Source organism: Pseudophryne corroboree, chromosome 4 (genome assembly GCF_028390025.1).
Source record: "Pseudophryne corroboree isolate aPseCor3 chromosome 4, aPseCor3.hap2, whole genome shotgun sequence".
Lineage (NCBI taxonomy): Eukaryota > Metazoa > Chordata > Amphibia > Anura > Myobatrachidae > Pseudophryne > Pseudophryne corroboree.
Window position 1 is genome coordinate 842,590,995 of NC_086447.1, and position 19,012 is coordinate 842,610,006.

General features: G+C 45.8%; 1 protein-coding gene across 2 annotated transcripts in view; it reads left to right on the plus strand.

Moving 5' to 3' along the window:
- The window catches only part of TRMT6 (tRNA methyltransferase 6 non-catalytic subunit), a 163,431-nt gene extending 144,419 nt beyond the window's left edge, over nt 1-19,012 (plus strand). For both annotated transcript variants that reach the window (XM_063918599.1, XM_063918600.1), the window contains exons 8-11: nt 4,291-4,376; nt 5,342-5,444; nt 15,996-16,082; nt 17,578-19,012. In XM_063918599.1, the coding sequence (XP_063774669.1) occupies nt 4,291-4,376; nt 5,342-5,444; nt 15,996-16,082; nt 17,578-17,745 (444 nt within the window). In that variant the 3' untranslated portion in view covers nt 17,746-19,012. The remainder of the gene's footprint in view (nt 1-4,290; nt 4,377-5,341; nt 5,445-15,995; nt 16,083-17,577) is intronic.

Genomic DNA, 19,012 nt, shown 5'->3' on the forward strand with positions numbered 1-19,012 from the left:
AGACACCGTCTTTTCAGCAGCAGTCCTTTCGCTCCTATAAAAACAAGCGGGCAAAAGGACAGTCTTATCTGCCCCGAGGCAGAGGAAAGGGTAAGAGAGGGCAGCAAGCAGCCCCTGCCCAGGAACAGAAGCCCGCCCCGAGTTCTACAAAGCCATCAGCATGACGCTGGGGCTTTACTAGCGGACTCAGGAGCGGTGGGGGGTCGACTAAAGATTTTCAGCAATCAGTGGGCTCGCTCACAGGTGGACCCGTGGATCCTGCAGATAGTATCTCAGGGTTACATGTTGGAATTCGAAAGGTCTCCCCCTCGCCGGTTCCTAAAGTCTGCTTTACCAACGCCTCCCTTAGAAAGGGCGACGGTATTGGAAGCCATTCACAAGCTGTATTCTCAGCAGGTGATAATCAAGGTACCCCTCCTACAACAGGGAAAGGGGTATTATTCCACACTATTTGTGGTACCGAAGCCGGACGGTTCGGTAAGACCTATTCTAAATCTGAAATCCTTGAACCTGTACATACAGAAATTCAAGTTCAAGATGGAGTCACTAAGAGCAGTGATAGCGAATCTGGAAGAAGGGGACTTCATGGTGTCCCTGGACATAAAAGATGCTTATCTGCATGTCCCAATTTACCCCTCACACCAAGGGTATCTCAGGTTCGTGATACAAGACTGTCATTATCAGTTTCAAACGCTGCCGTTTGGTTTGTCCACGGCACCTCGGGTCTTTACCAAGGTAATGACCGAAATGATGGTTCTTCTACGAAGAAAAGGCGTATTAATTATCCCTTACTTGGACGATCTCCTGATAAGGGCAAGGTCCAGAGAACAGCTGGAAGTCGGGGTAGCACTAACCCAAGTAGTGCTTCAACAACACGGGTGGATTCTGAATCTTCCAAAATCTCAATTGACACCGACAACACGTCTGCTGTTCCTGGGAATGATTCTGGACACTGTTCAGAAAAAGGTGTTTCTCCCGGAGGAGAAAGCGAGGGAGTTATCCGAACTTGTCAGGAACCTCCTAAAACCAGGAAATGTGTCAGTACATCAATGCACAAGAGTCCTGGGAAAGATGGTGGCTTCTTACGAAGCAATTCCATTCGGCAGATTCCACGCACGAATATTTCAGTGGGATCTGCTGGACAAATGGTTCGGATCGCATCTGCACATGCATCAGCGGATAACACTGTCACCAAGAACAAGGTTGTCTCTCCTGTGGTGGTTGCAGAGTGCCCATCTGTTAGAGGGCCGCAGGTTCGGCATACAGGACTGGGTCCTGGTGACTACGGATGCCAGCCTACGAGGCTGGGGAGCAGTCACACAGGGAAGAAACTTCCAGGGTGTATGGTCAAACCTGGAGAAGTCTCTTCACATAAATATACTGGAGCTAAGAGCGATCTACAATGCTCTAAACATGGCGAAACCGCTGCTTCAGGGTCAGCCGGTGTTGATCCAGTCGGACAACATCACGGCAGTCGCCCACGTAAACAGACAAGGCGGCACGAGAAGCAGAAGAGCAATGACAGAAGCTGCAAGGATTCTTCGCTGGACGGAAAATCATGTCATAGCACTGTCAGCAGTGTTCATCCCGGGAGTGGACAACTGGGAAGCAGATTTCCTCAGCAGACACGACCTTCACCCGGGAGAGTGGGGACTTCATCCGGAAGTTTTCCACATGATTGTGAACCATTGGGAAAAACCAAAGGTGGACATGATGGCGTCTCGCCTCAACAAAAAACTGGACAGATATTGCGCCAGGTCAAGAGACCCTCAGGCAATAGCTGTGGACGCTCTGGTAACACCGTGGGTGTACCAGTCAGTGTATGTGTTCCCTCCTCTGCCTCTCATACCAAAGGTACTGAGAATTATACGGAAAAGGGGAGTAAGAACAATACTAGTGGCTCCGGATTGGCCAAGAAGAACTTGGTACCCGGAACTTCAAGAGATGCTCACGGAAGATCCGTGGCCTCTACCTCTAAGAAGGGATCTGCTTCAGCAGGGACCTTGTATGTTCCAAGACTTACCGCGACTGCGTTTGACGGCATGGCGGTTGAACGCCGGATTCTAAAAGAAAAGGGCATTCCAGAGGAAGTTATTCTTACCTTGATTAAAGCTAGGAAGGAAGTGACCGCACAACATTATCACCGCATTTGGAGAAAATATGTTGCGTGGTGTGAAGCCAAGTAGGCCCCAACGGAAGAATTTCAATTGGGTCGATTCCTACATTTCCTGCAGGCAGGATTGTCTATGGGCCTAAAATTGGGGTCTATTAAAGTTCAAATTTCGGCCTTATCAATTTTCTTCCAGAAAGAATTGGCTTCAGTGCCTGAAGTAAAAACTTTTGTCAAGGGTGTACTACATATACAGCCCCCAATTGTGCCTCCAGTGGCACCGTGGGATCTAAACGTAGTTTAGGATTTTCTCAAATCTCATTGGTTTGAGCCTCTCAAATCGGTAGATTTGAAGTATCTTACATGGAAAGTAACCATGCTACTGGCCCTGACTTCAGCCAGGAGAGTTTCAGAGTTGGCGGCTTTATCGTACAAAAGCCCATATCTGATTTTCCATTCGGACAGGGCAGAACTGCGGACACGTCCTCATTTTCTCCCTAAGGTGGTTTCGGCTTTTCACTTGAACCAGCCTATTGTGGTGCCTGCGGCTACTAGCGACTTGGAGGACTCCAAGTTACTGGACGTTGTCAGAGCATTGAAAATATATATTTCAAGGACAGCTGGAGTCAGAAAATCTGACTCGTTGTTTATCTTGTATGCACCCAACAAGATGGGTGCTCCTGCGTCTAAGCAGACGATTGCTCGTTGGATCTGTAGCACAATCCAACTTGCACATTCTGTGGCAGGCCTGCCACAGCCTAAAACTGTTAAAGCCCACTCCACAAGGAAGGTGGGCTCATCTTGGGCGGCTGCCCGAGGGGTCTCGGCTTTACAACTTTGCCGAGCAGCTACGTGGTCAGGGGAGAACACGTTTGTAAAATTTTACAAATTTGATACTCTGGCTAAAGAGGACTTGGAGTTCTCTCATTCGGTGCTGCAGAGTCATCCGCACTCTCCCGCCCGTTTGGGAGCTTTGGTATAATCCCCATGGTCCTGACGGAGTCCCCAGCATCCACTAGGACGTTAGAGAAAATAAGAATTTACTTACCGATAATTCTATTTCTCATAGTCCGTAGTGGATGCTGGGCGCCCATCCCAAGTGCGGATTGTCTGCAATACTTGTACATAGTTATTGTTACAAAAATCGGGTTATTATTGTTGTGAGCCATCTTTTTTTAAAGGCTACTTCTGTGTTATTATACTGTTAACTGGGTTCAGATCACAAGTTGTACGGTGTGATTGGTGTGGCTGGTATGAGTCTTACCCGGGATTCAAGATCCTTCCTTATTGTGTACGCTCGTCCGGGCACAGTACCTAACTGAGGCTTGGAGGAGGGTCATAGGGGGAGGAGCCAGTACACACCATGTGATCCTAAAAGCTTGCTTTTGTGCCCTGTCTCCTGCGGAGCCGCTATTCCCCATGGTCCTGACGGAGTCCCCAGCATCCACTACGGACTATGAGAAATAGAATTATCGGTAAGTAAATTCTTATTTTTACACTGATATTTGTTACTTCCTCTCCCGAATTACATTTAATTATGGTTCCCTTTATTATGCAAAATTATAAAATAATCTTTTTTTTATTTTTTTTTATATTATTAGCGTTAAATAATTAACCTATGTCTTTGTACAGTACTTAAACATCTAGGGGGTGCAGCTTCACTTCTAAATCATGCAGAAAAAAACTGGAGGAAACAATGCGTTTGATCAGTTCACTAGATTATATATTAAACCAGAGGTTCTCAAACGTGGTCCTCAAGGCACTCCAACGGTCCAGGTTTTAAGTTTATCCCTGCTTGGCTACAGGTGACATAATTAGCACCTCAGTCAATTTGATTTAACCATCTGTGCAGAGCCATGGATATACCTAAAGCCTGGCACCGTTGGCGTGCCTTGAGGACCGCGTTTGAGGTCCTTTGTATTAGACAGCGGGAATCCGTTTTGAACATGTCAACATTCTGTTGGTAGACACTGTGGGTGTTGCATCATCGTCATGATGTTACTACTGATACTTCTTGTGTTATCCATGGCTTCTGACATTTGTAACATGACTTAATTGTATTTCGTCATTGGTTGTGTGATGGAATAAGAGAGCGCCTGGGTACGCTTCAGGGTCACCTGATAATAGCTTCATTGATAGCGCAGGAGTGCTGACCAATTCTACTTTCCTTTTACGTGCAGGCGATAGAAAAGAAGCGCAAGCAAGATGAGAGGAAGCAGAAGGAGTCGGAAGCGGAAATATTGTTGCGGGACAGAAACGCTGATGGGTGAGTACTTTCTGGCTGGCTCATTAGTCTGGAGCTCAGAATGTACCTCCTTTTGACAATGCAGCTTAGGACAGAGTATCCTAGCGGAATCCTGGTCCCAGGAGGCTACTTACCTGATGTCTGCCATACAGTCTCTGTTTCCAAAGATATTTTTCTCTCAAAACATTAGTGTCACTGGCTTTTTGCACGGTGTGGAAGTGCCCACTGATGTTATTGGTGGGAAGGCGGCCTGCCCACTCATTTCTCTCCAGGTCTCGTGGTTTTCTCTGGGTATATATTGGATTTATAAACCTGAAATATATCTCTGTTTCTTATTTCAAATGGTACATTTTTTGTTCAAATATAGTAACACCCTGAACTGGGATATATACACTGATGTAGACCTTATTATTATCATCCTTTTATTTATATTGCGCCCAATTACAGAGTACATAAGCAAATAAGCAAATACAATACAGTGACTTACAGTTCAAGACAATATGGGACAAGTACAGGGTAATTAACATGGCTGCATCAGCAGACGACACTGAAATAAGTATCGGGGCAGATATATTAAGCCTGAGAAGTGATAAAGCAGTGATAAGTGCAAGGTGATAACGCACCAGCCATTCAGCTCCTGTCAGTGTACATATCGGTGCTGGTTGGCTGGTGTGTTATCACCTTGCACTTATCACTGCTTTATCACTTCTCCAGGCTTAATACATCTGCCCCAGAGTGGCAGAAACAGAGGGATTCGGCACCGTAGAAGAAGGTTAAGTAAGAGAAGGGAAAGCACATGAGGGAAGAGGGACCATACTGTTGGTTCGCCATTTGCTTCAAATGAATAATAAGCTGAGTTCATCAACCGCTGGTCTGGGCTCACACCATATTAATGAACGTTTCCACCTTTCATGAAATGTATTTGTTAATCAGTATTGGGATAACCGGTGTCTGCTTCACTTGTTTGCAATTTTCATTTGTTATAGGTTAATTATCGCGTCACGGTTCTACCCTACACCGCTGCTTCTTACGTTATTAGAATTTATTGCTCCATCCAGACCTTTTGTGGTGTACTGTCAGTATAAGGAGGTAGGTGCACTTTCCGGGTTTCATATAATTCACCAGGTACCACTTTGTAATCTTGGTTACAATGGGGGTAATTCCAAGTTGATCGCAGCAGGACATTTTTTAGCAGTTGGGCAAAACCATGTGCACTGCAGGTGGGGCAGATATAACATGTGCAGAGAGATAGATTTGGGTGTGGTGTGTTCAATCTGCAATCTAAATTGCAGTGTAAAAATAAAGCAGCCAGTATTTACCCTGCACAGAAACAAAATAACCCACCCAAATCTAACTCTCTCTGCAAATGTTATATCTGCCTCCCCTGCAGTGCACATGGTTTTGCCCAACTGCTAAAAAATTTCCTGCTGCGATCAACTTGGAATTACCCCCCCTGTCTTTGTTCTTATTACTCTGGATAGATGGACATCTCATTCTCTGCATGTATAAATGAACTTGTGTCTTTATAGACTGACTGATGTGTTCCTTTTCTGATTTACACCATCATATTCTACACAATATTGGTTTATAAGGACGAACCATAACTAACTTTGCGTAGTTGAGCTGCTTTTTGTCTTTAACGAATGTTTCCATCTTCAAACTAGAATAAAAGATTAGACGGGTTTGTGTGCATGTGATAGTTCAGTCTGTGTACAACCATTGTCCTTCCCGTAGAAATACATTTACAGTGATTGTTTTGCCTTAGTTCTAAGCAATATGGCTTATTTAATCACATACATACAGGATTCAGTGTGAACTAAATTTATCTATTCAAACAACTACCATATATCTTTAATGATATGAATGGGGATGAACACTCTCTGGCGCTTCAAACAACAACCATACTGTACTGTATATCTCTGTATATACTGTGCATTAAAAAAAACTATGCAAAGAATTGTAAATTAGAAACACTGAGCCCCTATAAACACCGGTGTGAGCGGGCATAGGGGGAGTAAGAGAGGAGGAACACGGGGCATGAGGTCACTGAGAGGGTACATGGGGAGTAGGAAATCAGGAGCACAAGGCATGGGGTCACTGAGAGGGTACATGGGGAGTAGGAAATCAGGAGCACAAGGCATGGGGTCACTGAGAGGGTACATGGGGAGTAGGAAATCAGGAGCACAAGGCATGGGGTCACTGAGAGGTTACATGGGGAGTAGGAAATCAGGAGCACAAGGCATGGGGTCACTGAGAGGGTACATGGGGAGTAGGAAATCAGGAGCACAAGGCATGAGGTCACTGAGAGCAGGTACAGAGGAAGTTGGAAATCAGGAACACAGGGCATGAGGTCACTGAGAAGGTATATGGGAAGTAGGAAATAAAGAGCACAGGGAAAATGGCCAGTGACAACTGTAATGTTATACACGCAGACCAATGTTCAGACGGAGAGAGTCAATCAGGAACTTGAAGTGGAGAGCATACTGTAAATAAAGGGACCAAAAAAATAAACTAATAAATCAATAGATAAAAATAGTGTATACAGACGCGAACTAACGTGTTAAAGCAATGGTCCATTGGCGTTAGGGTTATGTGAGCGTCCAAGTCCCATAGACAATACAGCATAAGCAAAACCAACTGAAAGGGATCACTGCTTCTATTTACACATGAATTTGCGTCTCTGTCACCAAGCATCGTGGTCTAGCAGTGAGGTGCGCCGCCCCCAATTCTCATGGTCCCTGGTCCGATTCCCAGAAAGTACGAATGCCATTTTTTTTCTTCTTTACAATTATTTTTTTTATTTTAGTTTTTATTAAAAAAAAAATTACATTCATACATTTAAGAACCTTACATTCAATAGAATTATGAACACGGGTAAAGATCAGTTTTCATAACGAACTGTCTGAGCGTCTGCCATACAAAATCCGTAGTAAAGTACTTCATATAAGCACTTACTGTATAATGTACCTACCTGTACATACAGTAGAATTGGGACCTCTCTAGTCCCTTCCCCCAACTAAAGTGACTGTAATATCAGCCCTTCATTCACATACTGTGTTGTCAATTTATTGACTGAAAGCTGGCCTCCCTGTCTGTGAAATGAACAGTCTCCCAGGGGAGGGGGGAAGCGGTTAACTAGCGGAGTGGGTAGCCTGCCTACAGTACTGTATAAACGCTGGGCTTCAGGGACGCTGTAGAAAACGATCATTCTCTGTCGGGACCAAAAAAATTAAATCAATAGATAAAAATAGTGTATACAGACGCAAACGAACGTGTTAAAGCAATGGTCCACTGGCGTTAGGGTTATGTGAGCGTCCAAGTCCCGAAGACAATACAGCATAAGCAAAACCAGGAGCACAGGGCATGAGGTCACTCAAAGTAGGTACAGGGAAGTGGGAATTCAGGAGCACAGGGCAAGATGTCACTAAGCAGAAATGGGTAATCGGAAAGCTGGAACAGAGGGCAGAGGTACAGGGGGGAGTAGGGGAGAAGGTGATTAAGTCTCTCTCTGTTCATGGTAAAATTTAGCATAAATACCTCTGAGGTGGATAAATACTACATAAACTCGTAAACGCCATGTCATTTGTGCAGGAAAATCTGGTTCTCTGTATAAAGATGTAGCGGGATAGCTACAGTTTTGCTTTTGAGCAAACGGCAAAATAGCCTATACTGTACCTCCACTCAGACCCCTTCCTGCTTAGGCCATGTGTAAGCCTAATGTGATATAACAATTTATGTAACTGACCAGTATAAGAACAATGTAAACAGTACACATGGGGGGGCATTCCGAGTTGTTCGCTCGCAAGCTGCTTTTAGCAGCTTTGCACACGCTAAGCCGCCGCCTACTGGGAGTGAATCTTCGCTTATCAAAATTGCGAAAGAAAGATTAGCAGAATTGCGAATAGACACTTCTTAGCAGTTTCTGAGTAGCTCCAGACTTACTCGGCATCTGCGATCAGTTTAGTGCTTGTCGTTCCTGGTTTGACGTCACAAACACACCCAGCGTTCGCCCAGACACTCCTCCGTTTCTCCAGCCACTCCCGCGTTTTTCCCAGAAACGGTTGCGTTTTTTCACACACTCCCATAAAACGACCAGTTTCCGCACAGAAACACCCACTTCCTGTCAATCACATTACGATCACCAGAACAAAGAAAAAACCTCGTAATGCCGTGAGTAAAAAACCTAACTGCATAGCAGATTTACTTAGCGCAGTCGCACTGCGGACATTGCGCATGAGCATTAGCGACTAATCGCTCCTTTGCGAGAAAAAAATAACGAGCGAACAACTCGGAATGACCCCCATGGCTCAAAGCACTTTAACCTTTGAGAGCTGGAAATAAAAAAGGTCATAAGAGAGCCCTGTCTCTTGAGGCATAGCGTTACCTCGCCCGTTTTAACTGGTTTTTAGTTTTATGGCAGAGGTTACAAAACAGGGTTATACGCTCACTGTAATCTCTCTTTTATTAGTCAAAGGTTAACTATTTCACATAGTAAGCTACAGTATATAGCAAAATACGCTATTTAATTGTCAACAAATTATTACCATAGTGGGAATTGTACTGCAGTCTGCATGCCTGTACTAATAGCGGGTGTATATGCATGGATGGGTACATTTATATAGATTTAATTAGCCAGTAAGTAAAAAAAATATGAGAATTAGTAAGGCCTTATAATGTTTGACATTCCCGCATTTATAAAGTTTTGTGTGTATATTATTACTATTTTACACCCTTTATGGCTGAGGTTCTCAGTTCATGACGATCCATCTGTCTTTAGATGAATATTTTAGTCTTTTATGAACCGACCTATTAATAATTGTGCTCAGAAACATAAGCAGATGCCTCAGCAGCTTTTCCGTACAAATTAACACTCACAGATAAAAGTATTGTTACTAAAATGACGCAGGGTGAGCGGGTTGTCATAGCATTTAGGATCCAAAGAAAGTTACCCACACCGATCTACGCTCCAGCCAGAGTGTAAGTGTCATATAGGAGAGTGTGTCCATAAAGAGAGTAGTTTATAAAACTTTGGGACATGGGGTGAGATAATTAGAATGGGGGGTACATACAACATATGCCGGGTCACCTCACCCCGCCCCCTCCCAGCTATACTACCTTTTGTTACAGACACAGTGGTCCTTCTCTCCTTGTCTGCCGCAGCATTGCGGAGGGAGCCTTTGGGGGTAGGTTGTATATGTGTATTTCAGCAGCGCACGCCCCAACTACCACCGCTCATATCGGAGATGGGACAGATCACTACTGATTGTTATATAGGTAGTACAAATACATACAATGCCTGTAGGAAACTTAAGTTGTAACCACTCTCTTGCATTAATACAGATGTGTCCTCATACAGCATTGCTGCAGTCACGCCAAATAGCCCCTCTCGGTGCGTCAGGTCCCATGAGACTGTATTAGCATCTGGTGTCATGGTCACAACGAGATGTGATGCGATGTGAATGCACCAGGACACTGTGCTGATTAATGTGATATGCAACACTTTTATATATATATATATATATATATATATATATATATATAAATGTGCACGACTGAGTCTCTGAATCTGTACATGAAGTGCCACTGTGTAGCAGCCACAGCATTTTCCAGTACAAGTTCCATCGTGCTCCGTATACAGACTCCGTCGCACACATATACAAGTGTCCTATATCATCCTAGTCGCATCGGGTAATGACTAAGACTCATTTTTGGCAAGGAAAAAAATGTCAGGCGTCAGCAGAGTTGGCCTGGACCTGGCGCCTCACACCAGGCATCTCACGCTGCGTGGTGTATTGAGGCTAGATGTATGAGGACACATCTGTACATGATGTTTTATATGACTATTTCTCTTACATCCTAGAGGATGCTGGGGTCCATATTAGTACCATGGGGTATAGACGGGTCCACCAGGAGCCATTGGCACTATAAGAGTTTAACAGTGTGGGCTGGCTCCTCCCTCTATGCCCTTCCTACAAGACCCAGTTTAGAAAATGTGCCCGGAGGAGTCTGTCACAGCTAAGGGAGCTACATAGGAGTTCTTTTAGTTTTATTATTTTTAATAGAGTTTAAGCACAGGGAGGCTGCTGGCAACAGCCTCCCTGCTTCATGAGACTAAGATGGGGGAGTAGTGTCCGCCCTGCGGGGTCTGAGCCACTTACTCTGCTGACGGGACACTGAGCTCCTGAGGGGATAGAACGATTGCCGCCACAGGGGATCGCTCACCCCAGCAGCATGCCGCCACCCCCTTACAGAGCCAGAAGATCGTGGCGAGTTGGTCACCGCCCCCCCTGACAAGCGGGGAGCCGATGTGAAGATGGCGGCAACAGGGTAGGGAGCGCGGTATTAACCGCGCTCCGGAGCTCCGAGGCACGCTGTGGGGGGCGCCCTGAGCCAGTGCCTACACCCTGCACTGGTCAGCAAGCCTGTCGGGGTCCCTGGATCTCAGCCAGCAAATACCTCAGGCCAGTATGAGGAGTGTGAAGAGCGGGAAGATGCGCCATCTTCAGGGGGCGGAGCTTCTACTCAGAGCGGACCCAGCAGTGTTCAGCGACATTTTCTCTGCCTTTACTCTTCAGCGCTGTCCCTCCACATCAACTCCAGCTATCTGTACGGTACCAGGAGGTTGTAGAAGGGGGGGGAGGGAGTGTGTATACTGTGTCTATCTATTAAGGAGCACAGTCAGCGTGAGGTGGGGATTCCCCTGTTCCTCAGAAGTGCTGTGTGTGGGTTGGCTCCCATCTCTGTGTCTCTCTGCCATTCTTGGGGGGGAAACTCTGTCTGCCGTTACCCTGTGTGTATGTGGGGGGTGTGGGGATTGCAAGCAGCCATGTCTAGAGACTCTGTATCATATGCTGCAAAGGATATATCTTCTCAGGGAGATTCCATTCCATGTAATCAGGATTTCACTGTTGTAGCGCATATTCCGGCTAGGGAACCGGAGTGGTTAGCCTCTCTTAAGGGGGTTATTTCTCAGATTTCTGAGAGGGTTGCACAGACTGAGAATGTTACTCAGGCTTTACAGTCCACTATGGCAGTATGGTCTGGTTCTGTTCCCTCGGGCCCTCTGCGGTACACCCTCAAAAATGTGCTCTTGCCCAAATTACGCAGGATGACACTGATTCCGATTCTGACACAGCAGACTGTGATGGGGATGTGTTGAGGGGGGGTGGCATCACTTGCTAAGGAGATGCAGTTGATGATTGAAGCCATGAGAGATGTGTTGAATATTGCTGACGCAACTCCTGAGCAGGTTGAGGAGGCTTACTTCACCGATACTAAGAAAGCCTCGCTAACCTTCCCTGCATCTAAAGAATTAAATGCTATTTTTGAAAAATCCTGGGAAAACCCAGAGAAAAAATTCCAGATCCCAAAAAGGGTTCTGCTTGCTTTTCCCTTCCCTGATGAAGATAGGAAAAAATGGGAAACCCCGCCTATAGTTGACGCATGTGTCTCCAGACTGTCAAAGAAGGTGGTCTTACCTGTCCCAGGATCTACCGCATTGAAAGAACCGGCAGATCGCAAGGTTGACACTACGCTCAACTCCATATACACTGCTTCAGGGGCGATACTGCGGCCTACTATTGCCTGTGCATGGATTTCTAAAGCTATAGCAAAGTGGTCAGGCACACTACTGGAAAACTTGGCTACGATGGATAAGGGTGACGTTGAATTGTTTTTACGTAACATACAGGATTCTGCTGGATTTATGGTAGAATCAATAAAGGACCTGGGTTCTATGGCTGCAGGGATCTCCTCCATGTCTCAGCTCGCAGGGGTGCGCCAATGGTCTGCGGACGCGGAATCCAGGAGAAGTGTGGAGAACCTACCCTACACAGGTCAGGCTCTCTTTGGGGAGGCGCTGGATGCGTGGATTTCCACGGCAACCGCGGGTAAGTCTCCTTTTCTTCCCTCAGCTGCACCGACTACGAAGAAACCTTTTTCTCCCAATACATCACAGTCCTTTTGGCCCGCTAGGACTAGAAAGAACAAGCCCTCTTAACGCCTTCTTTAGAGGAGGTAGGGCTAAATCCAAAAACCTGCACCTGCAGGTTCCCAGGACCAGAAGTCTACTTCTGGTGCTTCAAAATCCTCAGCATGACAGTGGACCGCACAGCCTGGAGGTCAGTCAGGTGGGAGCAAGACTCCGGCATTTCAGCCAAGTCTGGGTGTCGTCCGGCCTGGATCCCTGGGTGCGTCCCGTGGATACAGGCTGGAGTTTCAAACTCTTCCACCTCACCGATTCTTCAAATCAGGCTTGCCAGCTTTGCTGGCAGACAGAGCTATTCTACAGGAAGCTGTCCGAAAATTGGAACTGTCGGAAGTCATTGTTCCAGTTCCACCTCATCAACAAAACAAGGGTTACTATTCAAACCTTTTTGTGGTACCGAAGCCGGATGGTTCAGTCAGGCCAGTTTTGAACTTGAAATCGTTAAACCCTTATCTAAGGGAGTTCAAATTCAAAATGGAATCTCTGAGGGCGGTGATCTCAGGTCCGGAGGAGGGGGAGTTTCTGGTGTCCCTGGACATAAAGGATGCGTACCTCCACATTCCCATTTGGTCGCCGCATCAGGCTTATCTCAGGTTTGCACTTTAGACGATCACTATCAGTTTCAAGCACTACCATTCGGTCTCTCCACGGCACCAAGGATCTACACCAAGGTGATGGCAGAGATGATGGTTCTCCTCCGCAAGCAGGGGGTGAACATAATTCCATATCTGGACGACCTGCTGATCAAGGCATCGTCCAGGGAGAAGTTGTTACGGTCTATTGCTCTCACGACGCATCTGCTCAGGGAGCACGGTTGGATCCTGAACCTTCCAAAGTCTCATCTGGAGCCGACAAGGAGGCTGTCTTTCCTGGGGATGATCCTCGACACGGAGGTGCAGAGGGTGTTTCTACCGGTGGAGAAAGCGTTGGTGATACAATCAATGGTCCGGGATGTCTTAAAGCCTGCCCGGGTATCTGTTCATCAGTGCATCCGCCTTTTGGGGAAGATGGTTGCCTCCTACGAGGCTCTGCAGTACGGAAGGTTTCATGCTCGGTCCTTTCAGCTGGATCTCCTGGACCAGTGGTCGGGATCTTACCTACACATGCATCAGAGGATACGTCTGTCGCCGAAAGCAAGGATTTCACTCCTCTGGTGGCTACAACTGCTGCACCTTCTGGAGGGCCGCAGGTTCGGGGTTCAGGACTGGATCCTTCTAACCACGGATTCAAGTCTCATAGGTTGGGGAGCAGTCACTCGAGGGGAAACCTTCCAAGGAAAGTGGTAAAGTCAGGAATCCCTTCTTCCTATAAACATCCTGGAGCTAAGAGCTGTGTACAACGGTCTTCTTCAAAAAGCACACCTTCTACAGGGTCAGGCTGTTCAGGTGCAGTCGGACAACGTGACCACCGTGGCCTACATAAACCGACAAGGCGGAACGAAGAGCAGAGCTTGCAATGTCAAAGGTGGCAAGAATCCTCCTCTGGGTGGAAAGGCACGCAGTGGCGATGTCAGCAATCTTCATTCCTGGCGTAGACAACTGGGAAGCGGACTTCCTCAGCAGACACTATCTCCATCCAGGAGAGTGGGGTCTCCACCCGGAGGTGTTCGAGGAGGTAACCGGTTGGTGGGGTGTGCCTCACATAGACATGATGGCCTCTCGCCTCAACAAGAAGCTGCGGAAGTACTGTTCCAGGTCGAGAGACCCACAGGCACTGGTGACACCGTGGGTGTTCAAGTCAGTGTATGTGTTCCCTCCCCTCCACTTCCTCTCATTCCAAGAGTTCTACAACTTGTAAAAAGAACAAGGGTTCAGGCAATCCTCATTGCTCCGGACTGGCCAAGGAGGGCTTGGTAAGCGGATCTGCTGGATTTACTGCTGGAAGATCCAAGGCCCCTACCTCTTCGAGAGGATCTTTTACTGCAGGGGCCATTCACTTATCAAGACTTACCACGGCTACGTTTGACGGCATGGCGGTTGAGCGCCAGATCTTAGCTCGGAAAGGTATTCCGAGCGCGGTTAATCCTACCTTGATACAGGCTAGGAAGGGAGTAACGTCTAAACATTACCAACGAATTTGGAAAAAATGTGTCTTAGTGTGAATCCAAGAAGTTTCCTGCGGTGGAGTTTCACCTTGGACGGTTTCTCCTGTTCCTGCAAGCAGGTGTGGCTATGGGCCTGGGATTGGGGTCAATAAAGGTCCAAATTTCGGCGTTATCCATTTTCTTCCAGAGACAATTGGCTGCCCTCCCTGAGGTTCAGACCTTTTTGAAAGGGGTTCTGCACATCCAGCCTCCCTTTGTGGCGCCGACAGCTCCCTGGGACCTTGACGTGGTGTTGCATTTCCTGAAATCGAATTGGTTTGAGCCTTTACAGGAGGCTGAGGTCAAGTTTCTCACGGGGCAGGCTGTCACTTTGTTGGCATTGGCTTCTGCATGACGTGTGTCGGAATTGGGGGCTTTGTCCTGTAAAAGTCCCTATATGGTCTTCCATGAAGATAGGGCGGAATTCAGGACGCCTCAACAGTTCCTTCCAGAGGTTGTGTCGGCTTTTCATATCAACCAACCTATTGTGGTGTCAGTGGCTACTGACTCCTCAATTGCTTCAAAGGCATTGGATGTTGTGAGGGCTTTGAAGATCTATGTGAAGAGGACTGCTCATCACAGAAAATTGGACTCTTTGTTTGTCCTGTATGATCCCAAGAAAATTGGGTGTCCTGCTTCTAAGCAGATGATTTCTCGCTGGATCAGATTCACTATCCAGCATGCTTATTCTACGGCAGGATTGCCGTGTCCAAAATCTATTAAGGCCCACTCTACTCGTAAGGTGGGTTTTTCCTGGGCGGCTGCCCGGGGTGTCTCGGCTTTACAGCTTTGCCGAGCGGCTACTTGGTCTGGGTCGAACACGTTCGCTAAGTTTTAAAGTTCGATACTTTGGCCTCTGAGGACCTCAAGTTTAGTCAAGCAGTTCTGCAGGAGCCTCCGCGCTCTACCTCCCGTTCTGGGAGCTTTGGTACATCCCCAAGATACTAATATTGACCCCAGCATCCTCTAGGATGTAAGAGAAAATAGGATTTCGATTACCTACCGATAAATCCTTTTCCGGTAGTCCATAGGGGATGCTGGGCGCCCGCCCAGCGCTTCGTTTTCCTGCTGTGGTTACTTGGTCAGTACTGCTTTGTTCTTAGTTAAGTACTGAGTTATTACTTGGTTCAGTAATGTCATTCAGCTGTTGCTGAGTTTTCCGGCCTGGTTGCCGGGGTTTGCCTCGTTTGTGTAAGCTGGTATGAATCTCACCACTATCTGTGTAATTCCTTCTCTCGAAGTATGTTATCTCCTCTGGCACAGTTTCTAGACTGGGTCTGGTAGGAGGGGCATAGAGGAAGGAGCCAGCCCACACCGTTAAACTCTTAAAGTGCCAATGGCTCCTGGTGGACCCGTCTATACCACATGGTACTAATATGGACCCCAGCATCCTCTACGGACTACTAGAAAAGGATTTACCGGTAGGTAATTAAAATCCTATTTTAATAACCGAATCAGTTTAAAAATAATTTCCTCAATATTGTGAAGTGTCATTAATCCTGGCGCACTACTGAAAGCGTTCGCCTCTGCTCGGAATGTCCTCATACACAGATTGTATTTTCTTTCCCAGCCTCTACTTGACTGCTACACGAAACTTAGAGAGAAAGGCGGCGTCATTAATCTCCAGTTTTCTGAAACCTGGCTGAGGAATTACCAGGTAACTTTATGGTTTCTTATAACATGGGGATTCGTCACATTAATCAATAGCTCATAAGTGAAAAGCAATTGACCGGTTGATGCATGAAATTGAGGGATCCAAATCTTCTGCCACAAAGCTATTACCTAACCTGGAATTGCGTGGTAGATTGGCAGACCAATTTAAATGGGATTATTTTCACCTGTTGTAGTCTTTTGAAGGCGTATGTATTTTATGGCACGGCAAATGTTACTGGTTTTATATAGTGTATGTACTGTATGTATGTATGTATGTGTATGTATATATATATATATATATATATATATATATACGTGTGTGTGTGTGTGTATATATATATATATGCATGTGTGTGTGTGTGTATATATATATATATATATATGTGTGTGTGTGTGTATATAAAAAAAATGATCCTTAAACTGTAGCTGTTGACATTTTGTAGACTGAATCAGTATTGAGTTTATCAGTTCATTAGAATTGAGGAGATTGCTGAGCCATGGGTCATAGCTCAATGATCTCATTAGGGGTTTGGTATGGTATCCCACCGCACGGGATGCCGAAGGTCAGTATACCGACATCGGCATCCCGTGCGGTGGAATGCCGGCAGGGGGGGGGGCGAGTACAACTAAGCCCCTTGCGGGCTCGGTGGCAAGCTATGCTTGCCACAGGTTCTATTTTCCCTCTATGGGTGTCATGGACACCCATAGAGGCGGAATCACCTACCTCGCCGGTATACCAGTGGCATATGGTGCCCGAGTCGGGATCCCGCCATCGGTGTTGTGACAGCTGTGATCCCAACGAGCGGTGTGCTGTCCGCGTACCCTCATTAGCACCAATGGAATAAATAGGCTTTTATTCTAATGCATTATCAGACCATAAAATGATTGCCTCGACTGGGTTTTGTAAAGTTTCTGCTAACACGTTTTACCTGTAGAATTCCTTTAACATGCATATTGTGAAGCCAATGGTTGAAAGTAGAGATGTGCCTGTTCGCCAAAATGAACGTGAGTTCGGATTTATCCTATAAGCTATCCAAAACACGTGACATCAGAGAGCCAATAAGATTCCATTTTGGGATCTGGGTAAATCCAAACCCGCACATCTCTAGTTGAAAGTGTTTATCTTTCAACATGTAGACAGATATATGTTCTGAATTGTTTTGTTACATAGATGTTGGAAGTGAACATGATCTATTCCGGTTGGACATCAGGGGGTATATTTACTAAAGGTCGATTATGTTCGATGTTAGATTGATATAAATATGTATTATAGATTTTAATCGATGTCGGGCTTTCAGGGTTAAAACACATTTACTAGCAGATGATTTTTTTAATATTAATTTTTAAATGTTAGTTAATGTGTGTTTTAACCCTGGAAGCCCAACATCGATTTAAAATCGATCTGACGTCGAACAAAAACAAACAAAATCGACCTTTAGTAAATATACCCCCAGGTTTACATGTCTTTCTATTCTGATATATGCTCTGATATATTTCAGGTCTTGCCTGACAGAAGTCACCCGAAGCTTGTGATGAGCAGTGGAGGAGGATACATACTTCATGGTATTACTGTAGCCAGGGACACCGTAAAGCCCAACAGCAGCCGTCCAGAAAGCATTGAAGAGCCAGCGTCAAAAAAATTAAAATTAACAGAACTTGAAAGTTAATTTTTTATTATTCTATTTTTTTATGTCCGATAAACACACTTCAGTGGATAGAGGTTGCTCAGCTTAACCAGAACCAGCATTTGTTTTGTCTTAGTATGTTTTTTTTTTCCTTTTTAAATTTGGTACATTTTGCATCTTTAGTTACTTGTACAGGAGTATTTGTATATGTACTGAGATTGTTTTAAAGGACCTGTATTTCTAATCATGTATGAAATAAAAGAATTTCGCCCCCGTAGGTTTTTAACAGTACATTCCTAGCAACCATTAAAAGGAGAACCCTATGTGAAAAATTATAATTTCCTACTTTCTCCAAAGTAGAACATCTAAAGATCCTGAATGCTTGGTCACCTGGTCAACACTCCAGCACTGATGATCCTGCATACTGGAAAAGTCTAGGGAAGGCTTGGCCAACCTGTGCTGTGTCTCTCCAATTATTGCACAACACAGCTGTGTTATATGCCAGCGCAGTAAAGTAAATAACTGTCTTCCTGGTGATAGAGATACAAGAGCATACCTCCCAACATGACCCTCTCCAGGAGGGACAAAATGCTCTGCTTCTGGATTTTTCTCTTAAACACTTGCCTGGCATGGTCGCATCAGATGCGACCATGCCTGCAAGTGCTTTATCTGACCTGGTCGCATAGGATGCGACCAGTCAGATAGAGTGTTAGCAGTGGCAGGGAACGGAAAATTCCCTCCGCTGCTGCTGTCAGAGGGACACTCAGCCCCCAGTGTTGCCGTGCTGCCGATCATTGCTGATCGGTCAGCACGGCAGGATCCCCCACACTCAGCGGCTGCAGATAATAGCAGCCGCTTGTAAGTGTAAATCATTGCCCCCAAGCCACCCCTGTGTACCTGGCAGCTGTCCGGGCTCTAAAAACTTAATTTGCGATGTTCCGATGTGGGGGGGGGGAAGGGGAATATTAAAAAAAAAATAAAAAAAATTGTGAGCGTTTTTTTGGGGGGGGAAATCATAAGTTAAGTGGTTAAATGAAGTTTGCCGGCACCTGTTTTGAACAGGTTAATGAATAAGAAAGGTGTTTCACCACAGGTGATGGCAACCATAAATTAAGAGGGAAGTCCAGGAGCAGAGCATTCTGTCCCTCCTGAGGAACATGTTGGGAGGTATGGTTAATGTACTTGAATGTTTTACTTTTTAAAATGCTTGTCCTCCCTAATTAATTACTAGGTGTAAAATGTGTTCACAGTATAGTTTACAACTTGCACTGACACAAGGTCAAAAATAAAACACGTTGACTTACGTTGA